At 37.4% G+C, this 23,047-nt stretch overlaps 1 protein-coding gene across 1 annotated transcript; it reads left to right on the top strand.

Annotated features, from left to right (window-relative positions):
• The first annotated feature begins 1,206 nt into the window (after positions 1-1,206).
• On the top strand, positions 1,207-13,436 carry Mrgprb1 (MAS-related GPR, member B1). The gene is made up of 2 exons (NM_205810.4): positions 1,207-1,352; positions 9,398-13,436. Exons 1-2 carry the CDS (start codon positions 1,342-1,344, stop codon positions 10,437-10,439), a joined length of 1,053 nt encoding a protein of 350 aa, NP_991379.3. The 5' UTR covers positions 1,207-1,341; the 3' UTR covers positions 10,440-13,436.
• Positions 13,437-23,047: the final 9,611 nt, after the last annotated feature.

The raw sequence follows: 23,047 nt of genomic DNA, 5'->3' as shown, positions 1-23,047 counted from the left end.
TAAAAGTCTCCCAATTACCTACCCCCAAAAGCCCAGACCAGATGGAATTAGTGCAGAATTCTATCAGACTTTCAAAGAAGACCTAATACCAATACTCGTCAAATTATTCCACAAAATAGAAACAGAAGGAACACTCCACAATTCACTCTATGAAGCCAGTGTTACATTGACTATTCTCCCTTGGAGATAGAACTGTTTTTGTCTAATCAGGAACCTGTCACAATTTTCTTTCATAGAGGACTTCATAAGAGATTATTTTTTCTACTTTTATCATGTTTAATGTTCCAAATAGATTTTAAAAACTGGTTGAGTGCATATTACTTTTAGCTTCAGAAGACATAATGTATACTTTAGAGGCATTCAACTATTATAAATTATTTTGATGAGTTAAAAAAGGTCAATACTGAGTTGTACATTTTAAAATAAATTTTATTAGTTTATTGAAAAGAAATAAATCATAAAAAGATTGGCAAAGAAATATGCACAGAAATCTCAACAGAGGAATCTCTAATGCCCAAAAGGCACTTAAAGAAATATTTGAAGTTCTTAGTAATCAGGGAAATGCAAATCAAAATGATTCTGGGATTCTACCTTATACTCTAAAGAATAGCTAAGATCAAAAACTCAAGTGACAGATATGCTGATGGGAATGTGGAGGAAGGGGAACAATCCTCTATTGGACTGCAAACCTTTACAACCACGTTGGAAATCAATTTGGTGCTTTCTCAGAATATTGGAAATAGTTACACCTCAAGATGCCCACTCCTGGGCCCAATAAATGCTCCACCATACTCCAAGGAGTCTTGCTCAACTCCTGTTTGTAGCAGCTTCATTTGTAATATTCAGAAATTGCGGGGAGAGCTCCTAGATAGGACTGGGGGATTACTCTGTGGTTGAAGCTCTTATCCAGAAATTGTAAGGATCTGGATTCAAATCCCTATTACCCACATTGATACTGGTTACTTGCCTGTCTACAATCTCAGTACTTGGATGTTCCTTGGGAAAGATGGTTAAATGGACTAACTTAATACGGTAAGTTCTTGTTTCAACTTTAACTAATGGGATGGAAGCTAGATAGGTTGGCATGACCAGAGGATGAGAGATAGAATCCAGTTCAAATGCCAAAAATGGTCTCATGATGAGAATGACTCAAAGGCATGACACTCATATGCCAGCAGATCTAAGTACAGGAAACTACAGGGCTTTCTGACATTCTGATTAGCCTTCATCAGGCACCAGTCACATTGTTATCCATGCGCTGCAGACGTGTTTCATATTGACAGCTGGTTCCAGTAACTCTTCACTTTGACACAGAGCAAATTACCATCTTCTATAAGAAAAATGGAGCAAAGGTAAGAGGCTTTATGAGTTTTTTGTATATTTTCTTAGTCTATGGCCATATATCTACACCTTGAGATGGAGAATCCAAGGACCATCAGGTTTTCCTGAAAGCTCAGGAGATACAAAAGTGATTTGAACTGTGTAGGCTGACAGATTTGACTATGCAAGATTAGAATACTGTAAGTCAAGACACTGGCTATTTCTTGCAATTGCTTCCCATTCTCTCTCATCTCAATTATCAAAGTGTTCTGATACTGTGAGAATTGTGTACTCTCTTTGACATAGCAAGCATATGGGTGCAGGCACCTTTTCTCTAAATTCCCTGTTATGTCAGTAACTCAAACAACTGTGTTTCCTGCTACAGAAAGGCTTTCATTTCTTTCTGCATTTATTTCTCAATAGACAACTTATGGTCTGAAAATGAGTTGCTGAGAAGAACATTGTTGAATAATTTATCAGTAGTATACATAGTTAGGGAAAGATACACAGGGGATGAACTCCCACTCCAAAACAAGAAAAGCACACAGAGTGTGCAGCTTTATCAAAAGTAATGGCGCATAGTAATCTGAAACAAGATCTGGATGCCACTATAGATGTAGGTGTAGTTGTGCTGCCCCAGACATATAATAATTTTTTATTGATTACATTTGTTATTTGACAATTTGATATCTGTATATGATATTCTATGATTTCTCTCCTCTCCAATCTTTTAACTCTACCTTATTCCTTTGAACTTCCTTCTCCATCCCTAGTAGATCCTTTCTCAGATCAATCTCTTTTGGTTTTGTTTATAATATAGCAATATGCAGAAGAAAAATGCTTAATGCTTCATACCAAGGAGGGTGTGCAGCTTAATTGGCAGTTTTTTTGCTTTAAGGGTATAGAATATATCTTCCCATGTTCTCCTAACTTTGGATATTTGCATAGAAAGGTATTATTTTCTGACAAGTTTTCTTTTGCAAGTAAAGTGACACGTCTCTTGCATCTTTTAACATTACCATACTTTTTTCCATAATTTTATTCACTTTACATTCCAATCACAGCCCTATTACCTCCTTTATTTCTAGTCACATTCTTATAACACTATACTCCAACTGTTTCTACCATTTCTTCTCAGAGAAGAGAGCCCCCCACCCCACACTCCACCCTGGAAAATCAAATTCCAGGAAGCCTAGACACCTTCTCTCCCACTGAGACCCAACCAGGAAGGGGAAGGGAAGGGACTCCAATGGCTGGGAACAGCCCACCCTGACTCCACTTGTTATAGGAACCTGTAGAGAACAAGCTCCATATTTGCTACAAATGTGTTGTATGTGGGAGTCAAGTGTAAGCTCATGTATGCTCCCTTATTGGTGACCCAGGCTCTGTGAGTCCTTAAGGACTCAAGTTAGTGGACTCTGGATCTTCTTGTGGTTTTCTTAACCCCTCTGATTTGCTCACTTTTATCACCTACTCTTCCACAAGACTCCCCAGGCTACAGATGACTTTTCCTTGTGGGTCTCTTCATCTGCCTCCATCTGTTGCAGGATGAAGTATATCAAGAGACAAATGTGCTAGGTCCTGCTGTGCAAGCACAGTGGAGTATCGTTAATAATGTCAGGGTTGGCTCTCTCAAGTGGTGTGGTCTCAAATTGGGGCAGTCTTTGGTTGGTTGATTTTGCCCTCAATCTCTGCTATACATTCTGTAGGCAAGTCAATTTTCAGGTTGAAGGTTTTGTGGGTGGCTTAATATCCCCCACCTTCCTCTTGAACTACAAGCCTGGCTACAAGAAATAGCCTCTTATATCTCTATATCCCCCTCTTGTAGGAATCTCAGCTAGAGTCACTCCCAAAGATGCTTATTATCCATTCTTCACTTGAAGGACATTTAAGTTGGTTTGAGCTTCTGGCTATTCCAAAGAAAGATCCTATGACAAGAGTTGAGCAAGTGTCCCTGTGTTATAGTGGGGCATCTTTTGGGTATGTTTCCAGGAGTGGTATAGCTGAGTCTTGAGGTATAACTATTCCAAGTTTTCTGAACAACTGCCAAATTGATTTCCAAAGTGGTTGTGCAAGTTTGCACTCCCATTGGCCATGGAGTAGCATTTTCCTTGGTCTGCATACCTAGTCAGCATATGCTATCACTTGAGTTTTTCTTCTTAGCCATTATGAGGGGTGTAAGATGGAACCTCGAGGTTATTCGGATTTGCATTTTCTTGATTACTAAGGACTTAGAGAATTTCTTTAAGTGCTAATCTGGCATGAAAGAGTCCTCTGTTGAGAATTCTGTTTAGTTCCGTACACCATTTCTTGAGTTTTTTGGATTGTGGGTGTCTAACTTGTTGAGTACTTTGTATGTTTTTGGATATAAGCCCTCTTTCAGGTGTAGGTTGGTTAATATCATTTCTGATCCTTTAGGCTGTAGTTTTGTCACGTTGATGGTTTCCTTTTCCTTACAGAAACTTTCCAGTTTCCTGAGGTCCCATTTATCAATTGTTGTTCTCAGAACTTGAACCATTGGTGTTCTGTTCAGGAAGTTGTTTTCTGAGATCTTTGAAACACTTGGGGTTGAGTTTTGTGCAGGGTGATAAATATGGATCTATTTAAATTCTTCTACATGAAGACATTCAGTTAGACCAGCACTATTTGTTGAAGATGTTTCTTTTTACAATTGTATGGCTTTGTCTTCTTTGTCAGAAATCAAATTTCTAAGGTAGTGTGTATTTATTTCAGAGTCTTTGATTCCATTCTATTTATCAATGAGTATATTCCTGTACCAATATAATACAATTTTTTTTTATTACTATTGATTTGTAGAAAAGGTTGAGGTCAGGAATTGTGATTCCTTCATAAGTTTTTTGTGTTGTTGTTCTGGATTGTTTTAGCTATCCAGGGTTTTTTCCCATATGATTTTGAGAATTGCTCTGCCAAGATCTGTTAAGAATTGTGTTGGAGTTTTGATGGGAATTGCATTCAATCTGAATGTTGGTTTTGACAAGATTGTCATTTTCACTGTGTTAATTCTACTGATCCATGAGAGTGGGAGATCTTTCTAACTTCTGTTATCATTTTCAACTCCTTTCTTCAGAGACTTAAAGTTAGTGTCATAGAGGTATTTCACTTGCTTGATTAGAGTTACACCAAGATATTTTGTTTTTTGTGGCTATAGTGAAGTTTGTAGTTTCCGTGATTTCTTTATAAACCCCTTTATTGTTTGTATTAAAATGGTTACTGACATTTTAGAGTTAATTTTGTATCTAGACACTTTGCTGAAAGTGTTTATTGGCTGTTTGAGTTCTCTAGTAGAATTTTAGGATTCACTGATGTATACTACCATATCATCTACAAATAGCAATACTTTGACTTCTTCCTTTTCAATTCATATCCACTTCATTTCCTTTAGTTGTCTGTTTGCTCCTGATAGAACTTCAAGTTCTATGGTTGAGTAGCTAGAAAGAGAGTGGGAAGCCTTGACTTGTCCCTGATTTTAGTAGAATTGTTTTAAATTTCTTTGCATTTAATTTGATCTTGACTACTGGCTTGTGGTGTATTACTTTTATTATGTTTAGGTATGCATTTGGTACCACTAATATCTCCATGATGTTTAACATGTCTGGGTAAAGGATTTTGATAAAATCTTCCTCAGCATCTAATGAGATAATAATGTGATTTTGTTATTTCAGTTTTTTTATATGATGGCTTATATAGATGGATTTTTGTATATTGAATCATCCTTGCATCCCTGGGATGAATCCTTCTAGATTTTTTATGTGTCCTGAGATGATTCAGTTTGTGTGTGTTTTACTGAGTATTTTTGCATCACTATTCATTAGGGTAATTGTTTTAAAATTATAATTTTTTTGTTTTGTTTTTGAGTCTTTGTGTCGTTTAGGTATCAAGGTGACTGTGGCCACATAGAATGAGTTTGACAGTGTTACTTATGTTTATACTTTGTGGAATATTTTGAGGAGCATTGATATTAGACCTTCTTTAAATGTTTGATAGAATTCTACAATAAAGCCATCTGGCCCTGGTCTTTCTTTTATTGGAAGACATTTGATGACTGCTTCTATTTCTTTGGGAGTTATAGAAATATTTAAATATTTTGCTTGATCTTGATTTAAGTAAGTGGTGCCTTTCTAGAAAATTATCCATTTCATTTAGATCTTCCATTTTTGTGGAATAAAGGCTTTAGAACTATGACTTAATGATTCTTTGTATTTCCTCATTGTCGGTTATGTCTCTTTTTTCATTTCTTATTTTGTTTATTGGGATAAATGGTCTCTGCTTTTTAGTTAGTTTGGCTAAATGTTTGTCTATCTTGTTGATTTTCTTAAAGAACCAGCTCTTGGTATTGTTGATTCTTTGTATTGTTTTCTTTGTTTCTAATTGATTTCATTCCTAATTTTGAGTATTTCCTGCCATATACCCGATTTGGATGTGTGTGCTTCTTTTGTTTTCTAGAGCTTTCTGATGTGTTTTCAAATTGCTGGAATAAGGACTCTCTAATTTCTTTATGGAGGCACTTAGTGATATGGACTTTTCTTTCAGAACTGCTTTCATTGTGTCCCCTATGTTTGGACACATTTTGCCTTCATTTTCATTGAATTCTAGAAAGATTTTAATTTCTTTCTTTATCTCTTTCCTGACCTCAAAACTGTTGAGTAGAGAGTTATTAGGTTTCAATAAAAGTGTAGGCTTTCTGATGCTTTTGCAGTTGTTGAGGTCCACTTTTAACTAATGATGGTCTAGTATAATAGAAACCATTATTTCAATCTTCCTTTGTGTGTAGAGACTTGCTTTGTGACCAAGTGTATGATCAATTTTGTAGATGGTTTCATGAAGTCCTGAGAAGAATTATAATCTTTTGTGTTTGTGTGAATGTAGGTATCTGTTAGGTCCATTTGATTTGTAATGGTTCAGTTTCATTATTATCTGTTAACTTTCTGTCCTTCATGATCTGTGAATTGGTGAGAATGCAGTGATAAAGTACCCCAATATTAATGTGTTGTGTTCCATGTACGATTTAAACTTTATCAATGTTTCTTTTACAAATGTGGGTGCCCTTGTATTTGGGGCATAGATTCTTATAATTGAGACATCATTTTCATAGATTTTTCCTTTGATGATTATGAAGTATCCTTCCCTATCTATTTTGATTAATTTTGTTTTAAAGTCCATTTTATTAGATATTTTAATGGCTACTCCAGCTTATTTTTGATCCATTTGCATGTAAACAATTTTCCAGCCCTGTACTCTGAAATAATTTTATCTTTATCACTGAGGTTTTTTTTCTTGTATGCAGGAGAATAATGGATCCTATTTTTACATCCATTCTTTTAGACTGTACCTTTTTTGTGGGTATTGTGTCCATCAATGTTGAGAGATTTTTAATGACCAGTGATTGTTACTTCCTGCTATTTTGATGCTGGTAGTGGTGATACTAGTGGTGGTGGTATTGCTGCTGTTGCTGCTGCTACTGTTGCTGCTGCTGCTGGTGGTGGTATGTGTTCCTCTATGCTTCTCTTGTTTTGTTTTGATTGTATGGAATTGCTTACTTCCTATGTTTTCATGGGTGTAGTTATCCTCCTTGAGTTAGAGTTTTCCTCCTAGTGTTTTTTTTTGTTAGGTGGGACTTATAGATAGAGAGCCTTTAAATTTGGTTTTGTTTTAAAATATCTTATTTTCTCCACCTATGATAATTGAGAGTTTTTATAGATATAGTAGTCTAGGATGGCATCTGTGGCTTTTTAGAGTCTAAACACATCTATCTGTCTAGGGATTTCTAGCTTTTAGAGGTTCTATTGAGACTTCAGGTATAAATCTGATAAGTATATATGTTTCTTGACCATTTTCCATTACATATTTTCATATTTGTTCTATAGGTATATTGTTTAGAGTATTATGTGGCAGCAGGATTTCCTTTTCTTCTCAAGTCTAATTTGTGTTTTGTAAGCTTCTTGTTTGTTTATTGGCCTCTCTTTCTTTAGGTTGGGAAAGTTTTCTCTTATGTTTTTGTTGATATTTTCTGGTTCTTGAATCTGGGACTCGTCACCTTCTTCTATTATTTTTCGTCTTGGGTAAGGTTTTTTTTTATAGTGTGCCACATATCTTGAATGTTTGTTTTGGGACAAATTCTTTTTTTTTTTTTTTTTTTTTTTTAGATTTTAGATTTTCTTTGTCTGATGTATCGATTTCTTCTACCATATCTTCTGTGCCTGAGAGTCTCTCTTCCATACCTTGTATTGTTAGTCATGCTTGTGTCTGTTTTTTCTGTTTCCTTCCATAGGTTTTACATCTCCAGGATTGCCTCAGTCCGTGATGTCTTTATTGCTTCTATTTTTATTTTCAAGTCTTGATCAGGTTTATTCATTTTCTTCTCCTGTTTTATTAGATTGTTCTGTATTTCTTTAAAGGGTTTATTTGTTTCCTTTTTAAAAGCCTCTATCTTTTGATTATATTTTCCTGTATTTCCTTAAGAGATTTATTAATTTCATTTTAAAGGACTCTATCATCTTCAGAAGATTTGATTTAAGGTCATAGTTACGGTTGTTAGGGTATTCATTGTTTGTTGTAGTAAGATACCTGTTATCTGAAAGTTGGATATTGCCATGGCTTTTGTTGATTCTGGTCTTATGATGACCTTTAACCATCTGTCTGTCCCTGGATGTTCCTGATATGCCATATATTTGAAGGTGACATAATTTTGATTTCCTGATGTGGCAGGCCTCTGGTAGGTATCCTTGGACTAGACAATGGAACTCATCGTGTAATGTAAGTCTCCCAGATGTTGGGTGTGTCTCTGAGGAAACATATGATAGAGGATTCCAGGGGAAAGACAGACAGCAAAGTACTGGTACAATGGTGCTCAGGAGGATAGTACATGACTATAGGCAGCAGGAAATTCCTTAGATGACTCACAGGACAGTAGAATGGGTTTAGTGGGGAAATCTAACATGTATCAACAGGTCTTAGTAAGATGGATAGAGAGAGAGAGAGATGACTGGTCAGTGGAGGTGGGGGAGTGACAGTTGGCTGCTCAGGGAAACTGGACATGGCCCAGAGGAGTCTGCAGCAGGAAATGGATGCAGGAGAGAAATTATTCTATATGCTTCCAGATAAGTAAGTCTAATGAAGGTGTGTGAATGAGTTCAGGGAGGGAATGTTAACATTAGCATTCTTTATGTGTCATCTTCTCCTGACACTTGACACTTGTTTGATGCCTATGGGTTCATTTCTTTTTATGTATATTTGGAAAACCTCTGTGTTTGAATGTCCATATTCTCTTGAAGATCAAGGAAACTCCATCTTCTATTTTATAGGATTGGTTTTCTGTGCTTTAGTCTGATTCCCAGTCCTATACTATACACAAAGGATTTATAAGTTTGGTCTCCAAATTGGTGCTCAGATTTCTTATGCTCTCTCTCTCTCTCTCTCTCTCTCTCTCTCTCTCTCTCTCTCTCTCTCCCTCTCCCTCTGCTTCCTTTCTCCCACAACCAAGGCTTTCCTGGAACTTACTATGTATCTCAGACTGTCATTGAATTCATGGAACTCTTCATTCTCTAGTATCTATACTGTTGGTATTCCACAGGTAAGCTATGATGGCTAGTAGGACAGTTTCTATACTGTGACTCCAAGAGAATATCTCTGATTCAAACCTTATAGATATTTCTGTGTCATAATACCCTTTATTTTGCATGGCCAGCACTTATTTTCTTCTTCTTCTTCTTCTTCTTCTTCTTCTTCTTCTTCTTCTTCTTCTTCTTCTTCTTCTTCTTCTTCTTCTTCTTCTTCTTCTTCCTCTCTCTCTCCCTCTCTCTCTCTCTCTCTCTCTCTCTCTCTCTCTCTCCCTCTCTCTTTCTCTCCATCAATACAGAATATGGTTGGTAGATAATCTAAATATATACAGGCTATTTTTAAATTAATGCTCCAGAAATATTTATTTTGATAAATTACTTCATCTCTACCAGTCTCCCTATTTTATGAACCTAGTAAACCATTAACACATATAAGGGTGTTCCTGAGAATTCAAGTGTAGATGAAATGTGTTCGTGTCTTTTTTTTTTTTTCATTGCAGAACTGAGATTGCACCACTCCTGAAAATGGACTTAGTCATCCAAGACTGGACCATTAATATTACAGCACTGAAAGAAAGCAATGACAATGGAATATCATTTTGTGAAGTTGTGTCTCGTACCATGACTTTTCTTTCCCTCATCATTGCCTTAGTTGGGCTGGTTGGAAATGCCACAGTGTTATGGTTTCTGGGCTTCCAGATGAGCAGGAATGCCTTCTCTGTCTACATCCTCAACCTTGCTGGTGCTGACTTTGTCTTCATGTGCTTTCAAATTGTACATTGTTTTTATATTATCTTAGACATCTACTTCATCCCCACTAATTTTTTTTCATCTTACACTATGGTGTTAAACATTGCTTACCTTAGTGGTCTGAGCATCCTCACTGTCATTAGCACTGAACGCTTCCTATCTGTCATGTGGCCCATCTGGTACCGCTGCCAACGCCCAAGGCACACATCAGCTGTCATATGTACTGTGCTTTGGGTCTTGTCCCTGGTGTTGAGCCTCCTGGAAGGAAAGGAATGTGGCTTCCTATATTACACTAGTGGCCCTGGTTTGTGTAAGACATTTGATTTAATCACTACTGCATGGTTAATTGTTTTATTTGTGGTTCTCTTGGGATCCAGTCTGGCCTTGGTGCTTACCATCTTCTGTGGCTTACACAAGGTTCCTGTGACCAGGTTGTATGTGACCATTGTGTTTACAGTGCTTGTCTTCCTGATCTTTGGTCTGCCCTATGGGATCTACTGGTTCCTCTTAGAGTGGATTAGGGAATTTCATGATAATAAACCTTGTGGTTTTCGTAACGTGACAATATTTCTGTCCTGTATTAACAGCTGTGCCAACCCCATCATTTACTTCCTTGTTGGCTCCATTAGGCACCATCGGTTTCAACGGAAGACTCTCAAGCTTCTTCTGCAGAGAGCCATGCAAGACTCTCCTGAGGAGGAAGAATGTGGAGAGATGGGTTCCTCAAGAAGACCTAGAGAAATAAAAACTGTCTGGAAGGGACTGAGAGCTGCTTTGATCAGGCATAAATAGCTTTGAAGAGAACTATGTTTTTATCACTTTGTGGCATTTTCATAATGTTGTTTAGTTGATGACCCAAGGTTAACTCAGTTGGGGAAGTAGTCAATGTTGTAGAAGTTGATTGATATTGAACTTGTTATAAATACTGAGTACAGTATTTTTGCAGCTATCTTGCTCAGAGCTTTACCAACTCCATTTGATGGGACTCCTTATAAGCTCTATGGGGTCCAGGAGAGGTGTTGACCACAATTGACAAATCCCTCTTCAGAAGAAAACTCAAGAAAGTGCAATGAAAAGTTATATTTCTTTGCTCACTTAATTTGATAGTGGTTAAATCCTTGTTATACTTTGCAAAAAAAATTCTGTTTTAAAACAAACTTTTTCCAATAATGAAGGGCTAAATAGATAAGTAATAATCACAGAACTTACTAATTTCTGTAGGTTTTAATAAATGTATGATCATCTTTCTTATATAAATTTCTTAGTAAAGATGTAAACATTCTCAAGAGAAGTCTGTTAAATCACTATTCTCCCAGTGGATTCCTCACCTTCAAGTTCACTATCTATTCCATTTTCAGCATTGGAAGAGTGTGCTCAGTCTAATAATGTGATCCATCAATATCCATGCTCATGAAAAGGTTGAGAGTGTCTGTCCTCTTTTCTTCCTTTCACAGTGTCCTACTTAGCTTCCCATGGTTGAGTGTTGACTTTGTCATGATTCTCCTTCTCTCTGACTCTTTCCTCATGATATTTTTCCAATCAGGTCCTCTATAACAGGTTCCCTTGATATCAAACTTGTTTTAAATTTATACCATTTCACGAGCGAGTAGCATCTAAAAACTTAATTATGTAATGTTAAGTAAAGTTTTCTATAAAACAGTATTTCAATTTTAAAGCTGCAGTGTGTGATAAATTCAATTAAGAGGATAGAATATCAACAGATTAATGTAAAAAAAATCAGGATTTTAAGTTAATATAGGTATAAAACCTAATCAAGACACAAAACACTCTCTTATATTTCTTAATTTTTATTTCTCCTCCAGTCAAAATTTTTTGTCAGAGGTAAATATGCTGTCCATATTTTTGTTGCAAACTAAAATTTACAGTGCAAATTAAAGATTGTAGCATGATGTTTGATATACATGTAGCTAAATGGTTGTTATAGTTGAACAAACTAACATATACAGCAGGTTATGTAAATATTCATTTTCTCCTTTTGCTTGGCCCAGTATTTCCTCACCATGTCTCCATTCCTCTTTTGGAATGGATGGTAATGTACGATCTGTGCCTGTGTATGTGGGAAACAAGTACTGTGCTTTTTTTATTTGACAAGGAGTTACAATTAAGAGATTGCCTTGAGTATCATAAGAGACTTTTGACTTTTAAACTGTGTTTGTACTGTGAAAGACTATGAGAACTTTTCAAGTTGGATTTAGTGTGTTTTCTACTGTGATATAGCTACAAATTTACATGGTCCAAGAACTGGAATGTGGTGGTGTACCTGAAAAATTTCCTCTACAGTCTCATTTTGGAATTCTTGGCCCCAGATTGGTGGAACTGTTTGGGATGGATTAAAATGTGTGTCCTTTTTGGAATATATCTCAGTAGGGGTAATCTTTGAGGTTTCAAAAGCCAGTACTATTCCACATCAGCCCTTTATCTGCCTCAAGCTTGAGAGTCAGATATAAGCTTCTGGCAACTGCTCCATTGCCATGCCAACCTGTCTGCCTCTTCTCAGGCTTCTGGCTATGAGGGTCATGTATTCCACCCCATGAGAATTATGACATATCTTATGAAATATTTTGTATGAGTAGACTTTGTTATCACAGCAACAGAAAAATAATTATGAAACTTTCTTTTACTTAATATTTTAATTCCTTTTTTCGTTTTTCGAGACAGAGTTTCTCTGTATAGCCCTGACTGTCCTGGAACTCACTTTTTAGACCAGGCTGGCCTCGAACTCAGAGATCCACCTGCCTCTGCATCCCGAGTGCTGGGATTAAAGGTGTGCACCACCATGCCTGGCTGTTAATGTTTTTAAAACTATGTTTTTCACCTTCTAAGAAAGATTTGATAAGAAGTGCATTATTTCCTTATATATAGTCATATATAGTCATTATATAGATACTAACACTTTAAAGTACATTCTACTTCCAAATGAAATGATGTCATATATTTCTCTTTACATTTGCTTCCATAATGCAGCATGACATATATTAAATTTTCAACATGTAATAAATAACCTGATACCCGGGTTCTTAACAGTAGAGTAATCATGTTCTGTTTGTGACTCCCGCAGTTTCACAATTGATTCCTTCATTGTTCCTTATCTGACTTGTTCCTCTAGCTTGAATATTGTGAAGCAAATATAAAGACATAACAATGTTGCTACTAGATGCCTATTTTTAAATAAAGCCATGCCAGATTAAAATGAAATGATGGACAAAGATATGTTACTAGGATACATGCTCTCCCTTATTTTCTGGTCTTCTACAGTCTTTCTGCTTTCCTACTCCTCAATGTTTTCTGAATATCAGGTGTGGGAGTCATTTATACATGTATTCCTTTTAACTGGGCTCCATACATCTACATTTTTTTCTGATTTTCCTTAGTTTTCGTTGTCTTTGTTACAAAGAGAACTTTTCACAATGAGAGGTGAGGACTACACTTAGATGTGGGTATAAGGACAAATATATAGAATGAACTTAGGAATTATGTTAATGAATACAGCAATGGTTGTAGATTTCCCTCCAAAAATTCATAACTTCACCAGCCCTGAATAAATAGCTAGGCTTCCCATGTCACATATGATTTCCCCTTTTGATTACATGTTAAGTCTAATTGGAGATCTGTTGATTACTACAGAGTTATGTGAGGTATCTGTGCAGCCTTAGGATTATTATGCCTTGATAGCATTTGATGATATTTGTAGGCATCATAACTGTACATGACTACTAATCACTTCCTTCCTTTAGAAGCTTGCATGGTATGTTCTGGTACATGAATGGGAAGGCACTTAAATCAACTCCAGCTCAGATGTCTTTGGACCCTGTGTTTGGAATACATGGTGTCATCAGCAATAGGTACTTAATTTCTACATCCGAGGGGCAAGCAAAGGAGACAGCAATATCCTCTATGCTTCACTAGTCTCTCTTTCTTCTAAATCTTTATATTAATTTTCTAAGTCTATATTTCTAAGTCTTTAAATCAAACTATAAGTCTTCCTATTTTAGCTTCTGTATTATACTGTGCCTAATTAAATAGGTGGAGTATTTATGATAAGACATGTAGTGGTTTTCTGTTTAGGAAAAACACTTAAGATTCAGGGAACATTAAGAACAATGGAGAAGAAAGATGGTAATATCCAGAAGACCAGATGTCTGCACCTAGATAGAGTCTTCTAGACATGCCAGGGAGGCTGCACCCACACAATCTCAACAATGTCAAAAACTCTCAGTAATCTTAAACAAGACCTGCATAGTGATAACATCAGTACACATGTCAGTGTAAATATGGAAATCTCACAAGGATTCATCCCTAGATGACATTGCTACAAGCAATCAGTGGCTACAGCAATAGAGAAAATCAGTTTTCTTCAGGGATGAGCCATCCTTATGTGTTACTAAATCTAAAGTGATCACACTTAAACTTATACGTGACATGTAGTATGAGCATCAGTAAATAGATTAAGTTGCTTCTATACATGTGCACACACACACACACACACACACACACACACACGTGTGTGTGTGTGTGTGTGTGTGTACGTGTACAAGTAACATAATATAAAGAAGAAAATGTCTTGAATTTGAGAGGAAGTGGAGAAGCAGAAGAAGAGTTGTGGGGGAATGATGCAAATATGGTACTCATATTGAAATTCTCAAAAATTAAAAATAAAATAGTATACTTCATGGAGTTAAGAGGTTCTTGGCAGCTGATGAATGCTGGAGAGGGAGACTCATTTTTTTTTTTGTGGGTATGAAAATGGTAGGTAGGTTGTCTGAATCTTGGCAATGATGCCCCACATATGCACATATCATTAATATCAATTGGATTCATTGGATTGGAAAATAGGTAAATATGAGAGTGAAATCTTTCATTGGGAGTCACATACACCTAAGCCTGTCCACATGAGTTCCAGTTTGGAAACTTATACAATGGAAGAACAGAACTGATTGACAAACAGTGCTCTCATCTTCAAAGGTATACTGTGGATGTGTGCAGCATCCCCTCACATCCACAAATAAGGAAAGAATGAAACAGTATCTAGACATCTCAAAGAGCTATAAAACAACAAAGAAAACTGAGATCAAAATTAGTAAAAGAGAATAAGTGATAAAGACCAGAGAAGGCACACATGAAGTAATGATTTAAACACAACAGTGAGCAAAAGAGAACCACTGTGTAAAAAAGGAGAAACTAAGTTGAAAAACCCCGATCAGGACTATCTTAGAGAAAGAGATGTAAGACTCAAATTAGCAATATCATTGATGAAAAACACTTCAAGGCTGATACCACTGAAATGAAAATGATTAGAGATTTATATAAACATATAGATTCTAAGAATTTGGTAGCTGAGTAGAAATGAACAGACATGGGGAAATGCACATTTCCTCTCAGCACAATATATTCATGAAAATACAAATCATTGATGAGGCTGAAGATATGACTCAGCAGTTAAAAGCACACACTATGCTTGTAGAAGAGTGATGTTAGTTCCAGAATCCACACCAGGAAACTCACAGCCACCTACAACTCTAGTTCCAGAAGGATCCAATATTTCTGGCTTCCATAATGATCTGAACTACACAGACACAAGAATATCAGGCATTACACACACACACACACACACACACACACACACACACACACACACACACATGAGAGAGAGAGAGAGAGAGAGAGAGAGAGAGAGAGAGAGAGAGAGAATTATACATGAAATGAAATCTTTCCAAAAAGCAATCATACTTAATCAACAAGAAAAAGTTTCAGACCAAAGAATTGTCAGAACCACAGAGATCATTTGTGAGTTCTATCTAACATTTAAGAAGGAGCATATGTGAATTCCATGAGCTACAGACAAATAACTTTGAAGTAAACACTTGCAAAAATTCTAAAGAAGGCTGAAGCCTGCATGCTTCCCTGAGGTCCTCAGTGACCAAGGACATAGGTGAGAATTTCTGCCAAATAACCACACCAGCTGGTATACACACAACAACCCAGCTGGCTTAGGAGCTACCTCCTTTACCCTACTCTCTCCCAGGTCCACTTTCCTGCTGGCCCACTTTCCCACCAGGCCAGATCAATGTTCTGGTCCATATCTGCAAGCTGAAGCTTGCATTCTTCCCTCAAAGTCCTAAGTGACCAAGGACAAAGGAGCTCTGCAGTAACCAGGGACACAGGAGTCCTGCTCTCACCAGAGACACTAGATGCCCACTTTAACCACAGACAATACTGCCTACCTCCCAAGGAGACCAGCCCTAACACATATCACAGAGCTCTACCTGCCTACAAGGAGACCAGGCAGAGACACCAAGGTCAGTTAATAACACAGTGAACCAGATAGTCCAAGTCAAGACAGCAAGATCATAATCAATAAAACACAAAGCAATTTGACACCATCAGAACCCAGTTCTCCCACCATAGCAACCTCTGGATTACATGAAAAGCAAGATAATGACCTAAGATCCCATCTCATGAACATGATAAATGTCTTTAAGGAGGATATAAAAAACTCCCATGAAGAAATACAGGAAAACACATGCAGTTAAAAGCCCTTAAAGAAGAAACAAATAAATTCCTTAAAGAAATATAGGAAAATACAATCAAGCAGGTCAAGGAATTGAGCAAAATTGTACAAGAACTGAAAAAGGAAACAGAAACAGTAAAGAAAACACAAAGGGAAAAACCCTGGAGATGTACAATTTAGGAAAGAGATCATGAACTACAGATGGCAAGCATCACTAACAATACAAGTGATAGAAGAGAGAATCTCAAGCTTAGAAGATACCGTCTAAGCTACAGTTTCACTGCTGCGAACTGACACTGTGACCAAGGCAAATTTTATAAAGGACAAAATTTAATTGGGGCTGGATTACAGGTTCAGAGGTTCATTTCATTATCATCAAGGTGGGAAAATGGCAGCATCTAGGCAGCCATGTTACAGGCAGAGCTGAGAGTTCTACATCTTCTGAAGGCTGCTAGTGGAAGACTGACTTCCAGGCATCTAGGACTAGGGTATTAAAGCCTACACCCACAGTGACACACCTAAATCAACAAGGCCAGACCTCCAAATCATGCCACTTACTGGACTAAGAAGCATATACAAACCATCATATTCAATCCTTAGTCCCCATAGGCTTATTCAAACACATGAGTCTTTGGGTGCCATACCTAGCAATAGCATAATAAAAATACATTTAGTCCAACTTTCAAAGCCCCCATAGTCTATGTCAGTGTCAACAATATGAAAAGTTCAAAGTTCAAGGTCTCTTCTGAGATTCATCCAATCATTTACCTATAATCCCCAATGTAAGACAGGAAACTAGCTGGGCAACATTCTAACTCTGCATCTTTATGTCTGATGTCAAAGAAGTCTTTAGATCTCCAACTCCTTTTTAATCTTTGCTGACTGCAACAAACTTTTTTCCTGACCTGGTTACACTCTCTGTTAGCAGGTTTCCTCAACAGATTGCCCCGGACTCTGGACTCTCAAACATCTTAGGATCTCCTAGGGAACTTTAGAGTTATAACCTCTTATTTCAATGTCTGGGGTGCACACATGATTTTCTGGGCTCCTGAAAATGGCTGCTGTCACTTCTCCAGCTCTGACTTATGTAGCACTCTAAACTCAGGTTGATATATTGTTCTTGCTGCTCTTAGTGATCATCCCATGGTACTGGCATTTACAATACAGTATGGTCTTCTGCTGCAGCTAGGTTTCACTAATAGCCTCTCATAGACTTTCTTCATGGTGCCAAGCCTCCAAATTTTTTGCATGATCCCTTCAATCCTGGGCTGTCAACTGCAACTAAACCTGCACCTTCACCAACGGTCTTCCATGGCCTCTCACAGTGCCAAGCCTCAGTCGTTCTTAATGAACCCTTCATGCCTTCAAAACCAGTACCACCTGGGTGACTCTTACATATTACCAAATACAGCTGAAGCATGAGGTACAACCTTGGCTATCTCTGGAACACAGCTTCTTTGTGCTCTCAGAAAATACTTCCCAGAAGATTTTGCCTCTGTGATTCTGTTCTCTCTTAATCACCACCAGTTTCTTAGCTCCTGCTAACCAGCAGCAATTGTCCCATTAGTCCCTTCTTTTTTCACTCAAAAAACTAGAGTGACATGGTGAAAGATGCTGAGTTCTAAGTTCCTTGCAGGAGCTAGAACGTGCCCCCATTGTTATATATATTTATGTATGTACACACACATACACCCCCATATATATACATATATATATATATATATATATATATATATATATATATATATATACACACACACATAGGATATTTATTTACTTTTCAAGTACTATCCACTTAACCAGTTTTCCCCTCCTGGTAACTCCCTATCCAACTCCCTCTCCTCCCGTTTCTATGAGGGTATTCCTCCACTTATCCACCCACTCCTGCTTCCCTGCCCTCAATTCCCCTACACTGAGGTATCTATCAAGATTTCATAGGACCAAGGACCTCTCCTCCCATTGATGCCTGACAAGGCAATCCTTTGCTCTGAGTGAAAAAAAAAAAAAAAGAACTGGAGAGAGCATACACTAGCAGCTTAAGAGCACACCTGAAAGCTCTAGAACACAAAGCAGCAAATACAGCCAAGGGGAGTAGAAGGCAGGAAATAATCACTCAGGGCTGGTATCAACCAAGTAGAAACAAAAAGAACTATACAAAGAAAACCAGGAGCTGGTGCTTTGAAGAAATCAACAAGATATATAACCCCTTTGCCAGGCTAACCAGAAGGCACAGAGACAGTATCCAAATTAACAAAATAAGAAATAAAAGGGAGATGTGACAACAGATAATGAGGAAATTAAAAAAATAATCAGATTCTTCTACAAAAGCCTATTCAACAAAACTGGATAATCTGGATGAAATGGACAATTTTCTAGACAGATACCAGGCACCAAAGTTAAATCAGAATCAGATAAACCATCTAAATAGTCCTATAATCCCTAAAGAAACAGAAGCAATCATTAAAAGTCTCCTAACCACAAAAAGCCCAGGATCAGGTTTAGTGCAGGATATCAGGCCTTTAAAGAAGACCTAATACCAATACTCTTCAAACTATTCCACAAAATTGAAATAGAAGGAATAGTACCCTATTTGTTCTATTAAGCTACATTTACACTGATACCAAACCTCACAAAGACACAACAAATAAATAGAACTTCAGACTAATTTCCCTTATGAATATCACTGCAAATATACTAAATAAAATTCTGGCAAACCAAACCCAAGAACACATCAAAACAATCATTCATCACAATCAAGTAGGCTTCATCCCAGGGATGCAGGGATGGTTCAATATATGGAAATCCATTAATGTAATCCACTACATAAACAAACTCAAAGAAAAAAAAACACATGATCATTTCATTAGATGCTGAAAAAGTATTTGAAAAAACTTCAACACCCCTTCCTGTTAAAAGTCTTGGAAAGATCAGAAATTCAAGGCCCATACCTAAACACAGTAAAAGGAATATAGAGCAAACCAATAGCCAACATGAAACTAAATGGAGAGAAACTTGAAGCAATAGCATTAAAATCTGGGCTCCCTTCCTTATTTTATGACATTATTACTAGTTTTCTGTTCTAACTCTTTTACTGCAAGAGTTTAGCTGTTCTGGATCTTGCTCTGTAGATTGACTTTGAACTCAGAGATCTGCATGACTGTCTCCTGGCATTAAAGGTGTGTACCACCATCCTTGGATCTAAACTTAGCTGGGTAGAATTCTGCCTCAAAGTCTCAATCCCTTAATCTTCTATCTCCTAGAACATAGGATTAAGTTCCATTTCACTTCCTGGTTCTGCTTTAATACTCAAAACATATATTTTATACTTTTTCTATCTAAGCTTGCTATTCTTATTCAAATACTCTTCTTGAGACTTTGTAGCCTCCCTCAGCCTTAAATCAGGCTGATCCAGACTTTGACCTTGCTGCCACTAAGAAGGAGATTTCCTAGGGTAGAGCCTTCTGACCTTGATGGCTCTATTTGCTCTTCTTCGACTCTGCTTTCTGCTGAAAGGTCCTTGCTTGAAAACATCCATTTTATTTTATGAGCTCATTCTGGTCTTCCTGGACCTTTAGCTGCAGGCAATGATTGCATTGACAGAGCTCTAATAGGAGAGGCCTTAATTTCAGATCCTGTTGCATTGGCTAGACGTGATCATGATAAATTTCATCTCTCTAGTCATACCTTAAGGCTCCAACGAAAGATCACTAAAGAGCAGGCAAAAATGATTGTAAAACAATGCTCTAAATGTATTACATTATCTCTAGTTCGGCATTTAGGAGTTAATCTATGAGGTCTTATGCCCAATCATATTTGGCAAATGGATGTAACTCATTATGCAGAATTTGGAAAATTAAAATATATACATGTTTGTATTGACACTTGTTCAGGATTTCTTTTTGCTTCTCTACATACGGGAGAGGCCTTTAGAAATGTAATTGATCATTGTTTACAAGCCTTTAATGCTATGGGATTACCTAAAGTCATTAAGACAGATAATGGGCCATCCTATACTGGCAACAATTTTATTTTATTTTGTAAGTAATTTGGTATCAGACATAAAACTGGAATTCTTAATAACCCCATGGGAAAAGGAATTGTTGAACGTGCTCATCGCACTCTAAAAAATTGGCTTTTAAAAACAAAACAGGGGTAATTATACCCCCCAAGGTCACCAAAAACACATTTTACTTTTGTCTTATTCATTTCAAATTTTTTTTTGCAAACTGACAAGATCAGTCTGCAGCAGATTGCCATTGGCATCCAGATACTTCCAGTTCTTATGCCATGGTTAAATGGCGGGACCCATCAACTAATACGTGGAATGGTCCAGACCCTGTTTTAATTTGGGGAAGAGGGTCTGTCTGTGTTTTTTCACAAAAAGAAGATGGAGCACGATGGCTGCTTGAAAGTTTGGTTTGTCAAGTGGACACAGATATTGAATCTTCTAGTAAGTTAGTTTGGAGCACAGCCTCCATTTCCAGAGAATTTACAGCCTTTCTGTTGATTCTAAAAGTCACCTCTCCTTCACTGGGAGGTCAGAGTCTAAGCTTAATCGTTGCTAATTTGCAACTAAATAGAGTACCTGAATATCCCCAAAGAATTTTTTATCCTGTTGTTATTCAACTGTCTCGACCTTGTTTTTCAAGCAGGTCAGTCAATGCCTTACAGCCTATTTTCAGAAAGCATACAGCTCATCTCCAGCAAAAGCAGGTGGCAGAAATTCATTGATATGAAGAAGCATTTTAAGTATATATTGTGGCTTTTGTCTGATTTGGTAACAAAGTGTGCTATGAGGGCCGGTCAGTCAATGACGGACAACCAGATTTCGGAACTATATCAATTTAAGACAGAGGTATATGACAAGAGGCCGTGGTTTATTATTAATGCACCACAGAGCCATGTTTGTGGAAAATAAACACAAACAAGCTGCATATATTCTTGACGGATAAGAATATTTCGGGAAAATCTGAGTCCCCAAGACAGATGCAGCCACCAGGCAGGACTATGGAGCATAAATAAATTTTATGCCTCAGTCCAGCTAATTTTTATTATATATTTAGGGAGAAATTGTAGACTCCCTCAGCCTTGAATCAGGCTGATCCAGACTTTGACCTTGCTGCCGCTAAGAAGATTACCTAGGGTAGAGCCTTCTGACCTTGATGGCTCTATTTGCTCTTCTCCAAGACTCTGCTTCCTGCTGAAAGGTCCAGAGACACACCCTGTGCATCGCCTATGGGCTGGCTCCAGGCACCAAGAATGGGCTGGTGGGGGATGGGCCTACCCTCTATAAGCACTGACTCTCAATAAACTTCAGAGGCTTTGAACAGAAAGGTTTGTCTTGGCCTCATTCTTTTCTCACCATCTCTTTCAGCCCCAGCCCACCTTTCAGGGGAACCCATTTCATGTGGCCGCAGGTGGATACAAGACTTAATCAGAAAACAGTCTCTGATGAGCTTTTATGAGACTTCCTTTGTCAATGTAATTAATATAAATCTCTTCCCTTAGCCTCAGGTAGACTCTTCTGACAAGGGCAAAAAGCAGCCACATTCTTCACCAAAATGCCACAAAACAGTCTCTACGCTATATAATGAATTTCTCTTTCTCTGAAACCTTTTGGGCCAGGTCTGCCCAGTTCAAATTACTCTAAGCAGCAATGTCTTCCATATTCCTACTAGGATGTCACACTAAGCCACATTTAAAGCATTCTACTGCTTTTCAAATCCAAAGTCCCCAAATTCACATTCTTCCATACAAAAGCATGGTCAGGCCTATCACAGCAATATCCCAGACCCCAGTACCAACTCTTCTCTTAGGGTTTTACTGCTGTGAACAGACCCAATGACCAAGACAAGTTTTATAAAGGAAACCATTTAATTGGGGCTAGATTACAGGTTCAGGGGTTCAGTCCATTATAATCAAGGTAGAGGCATGACAGCATCTAGGCTGGCATGGTGCAGAGAAGATGTAGAACGGTCTACATCTTCATCTGAAGGCTGCTAGTGGAAAACTGAGTTCCAGGCAGCTAGGACTGGGGTTTTAAAGGCCATGTCCACAGTGACACACCTACTCCAACAATGCCACACCTCCTAAAGTGCCACTCCCTGGGACAAGCATATATAACTATAACAGATACCATAGAAAATATTGACTCAATGGTCAGAGAAACTACAAAATGTAAAAAGCCCTAACCCCAAATATCCAGGAAATTCAGTACACAATGAAAAGATCAAACCTAAGAATAAAAGGAATAGAAGTTGAAGAATCCCAGCTCAAAGGGCCAGAAAACATTGTCAAAATCATAGAAGAAAATGTCCCTAACCTAAAGAAATGTACATAAATGCACAAGGAGTCTATAGAACACCAAATAGATTTGACTACAAAAGAAAATCCTCTGGACACTTAATAAACAAAACATTAAATGCACAGAAAAAGAATACTAAAATCTGTAAGTTAAAAAGGCCAAGTAACCTATAAACGCATACCTATCAGAATTACATTAGACTTCTCAACAGAGTCTCTAAAAGCCAAAATATCCTGGACAGATGTCATCCAGACTCTAAGAGAACATAAATGCCAGCCCAGGTTTGCTATACCCAGTAAAATTCTCCATCATTATAGAAGGAGAAACCAAGATATTCCATGACAAAACCAAATTTAAACAATATCTTTCTACTAATCCAGCCCTGCAGAGGATGCTTGAACAAAATCTCCAACACAAGAGGGGTAACTATGCCCAAGAAAACACAAGAAACTAAATAGTTCACAACAAATTGAAAAGAAGAAAATCATACACACATAATCACACACAGAGCCTACAGCAAAACGATTACAGGAACTAACAATCATTTGTCTTTAATATCTCTCTACA

This window comes from Mus musculus, chromosome 7 (assembly GCF_000001635.26).
Source record: "Mus musculus strain C57BL/6J chromosome 7, GRCm38.p6 C57BL/6J".
NCBI classification, from domain to species: domain Eukaryota; kingdom Metazoa; phylum Chordata; class Mammalia; order Rodentia; family Muridae; genus Mus; species Mus musculus.
The sequence above is the reverse complement of the archived record's forward strand: the minus strand, read 5'-3'. Positions and strand labels throughout refer to the sequence as shown.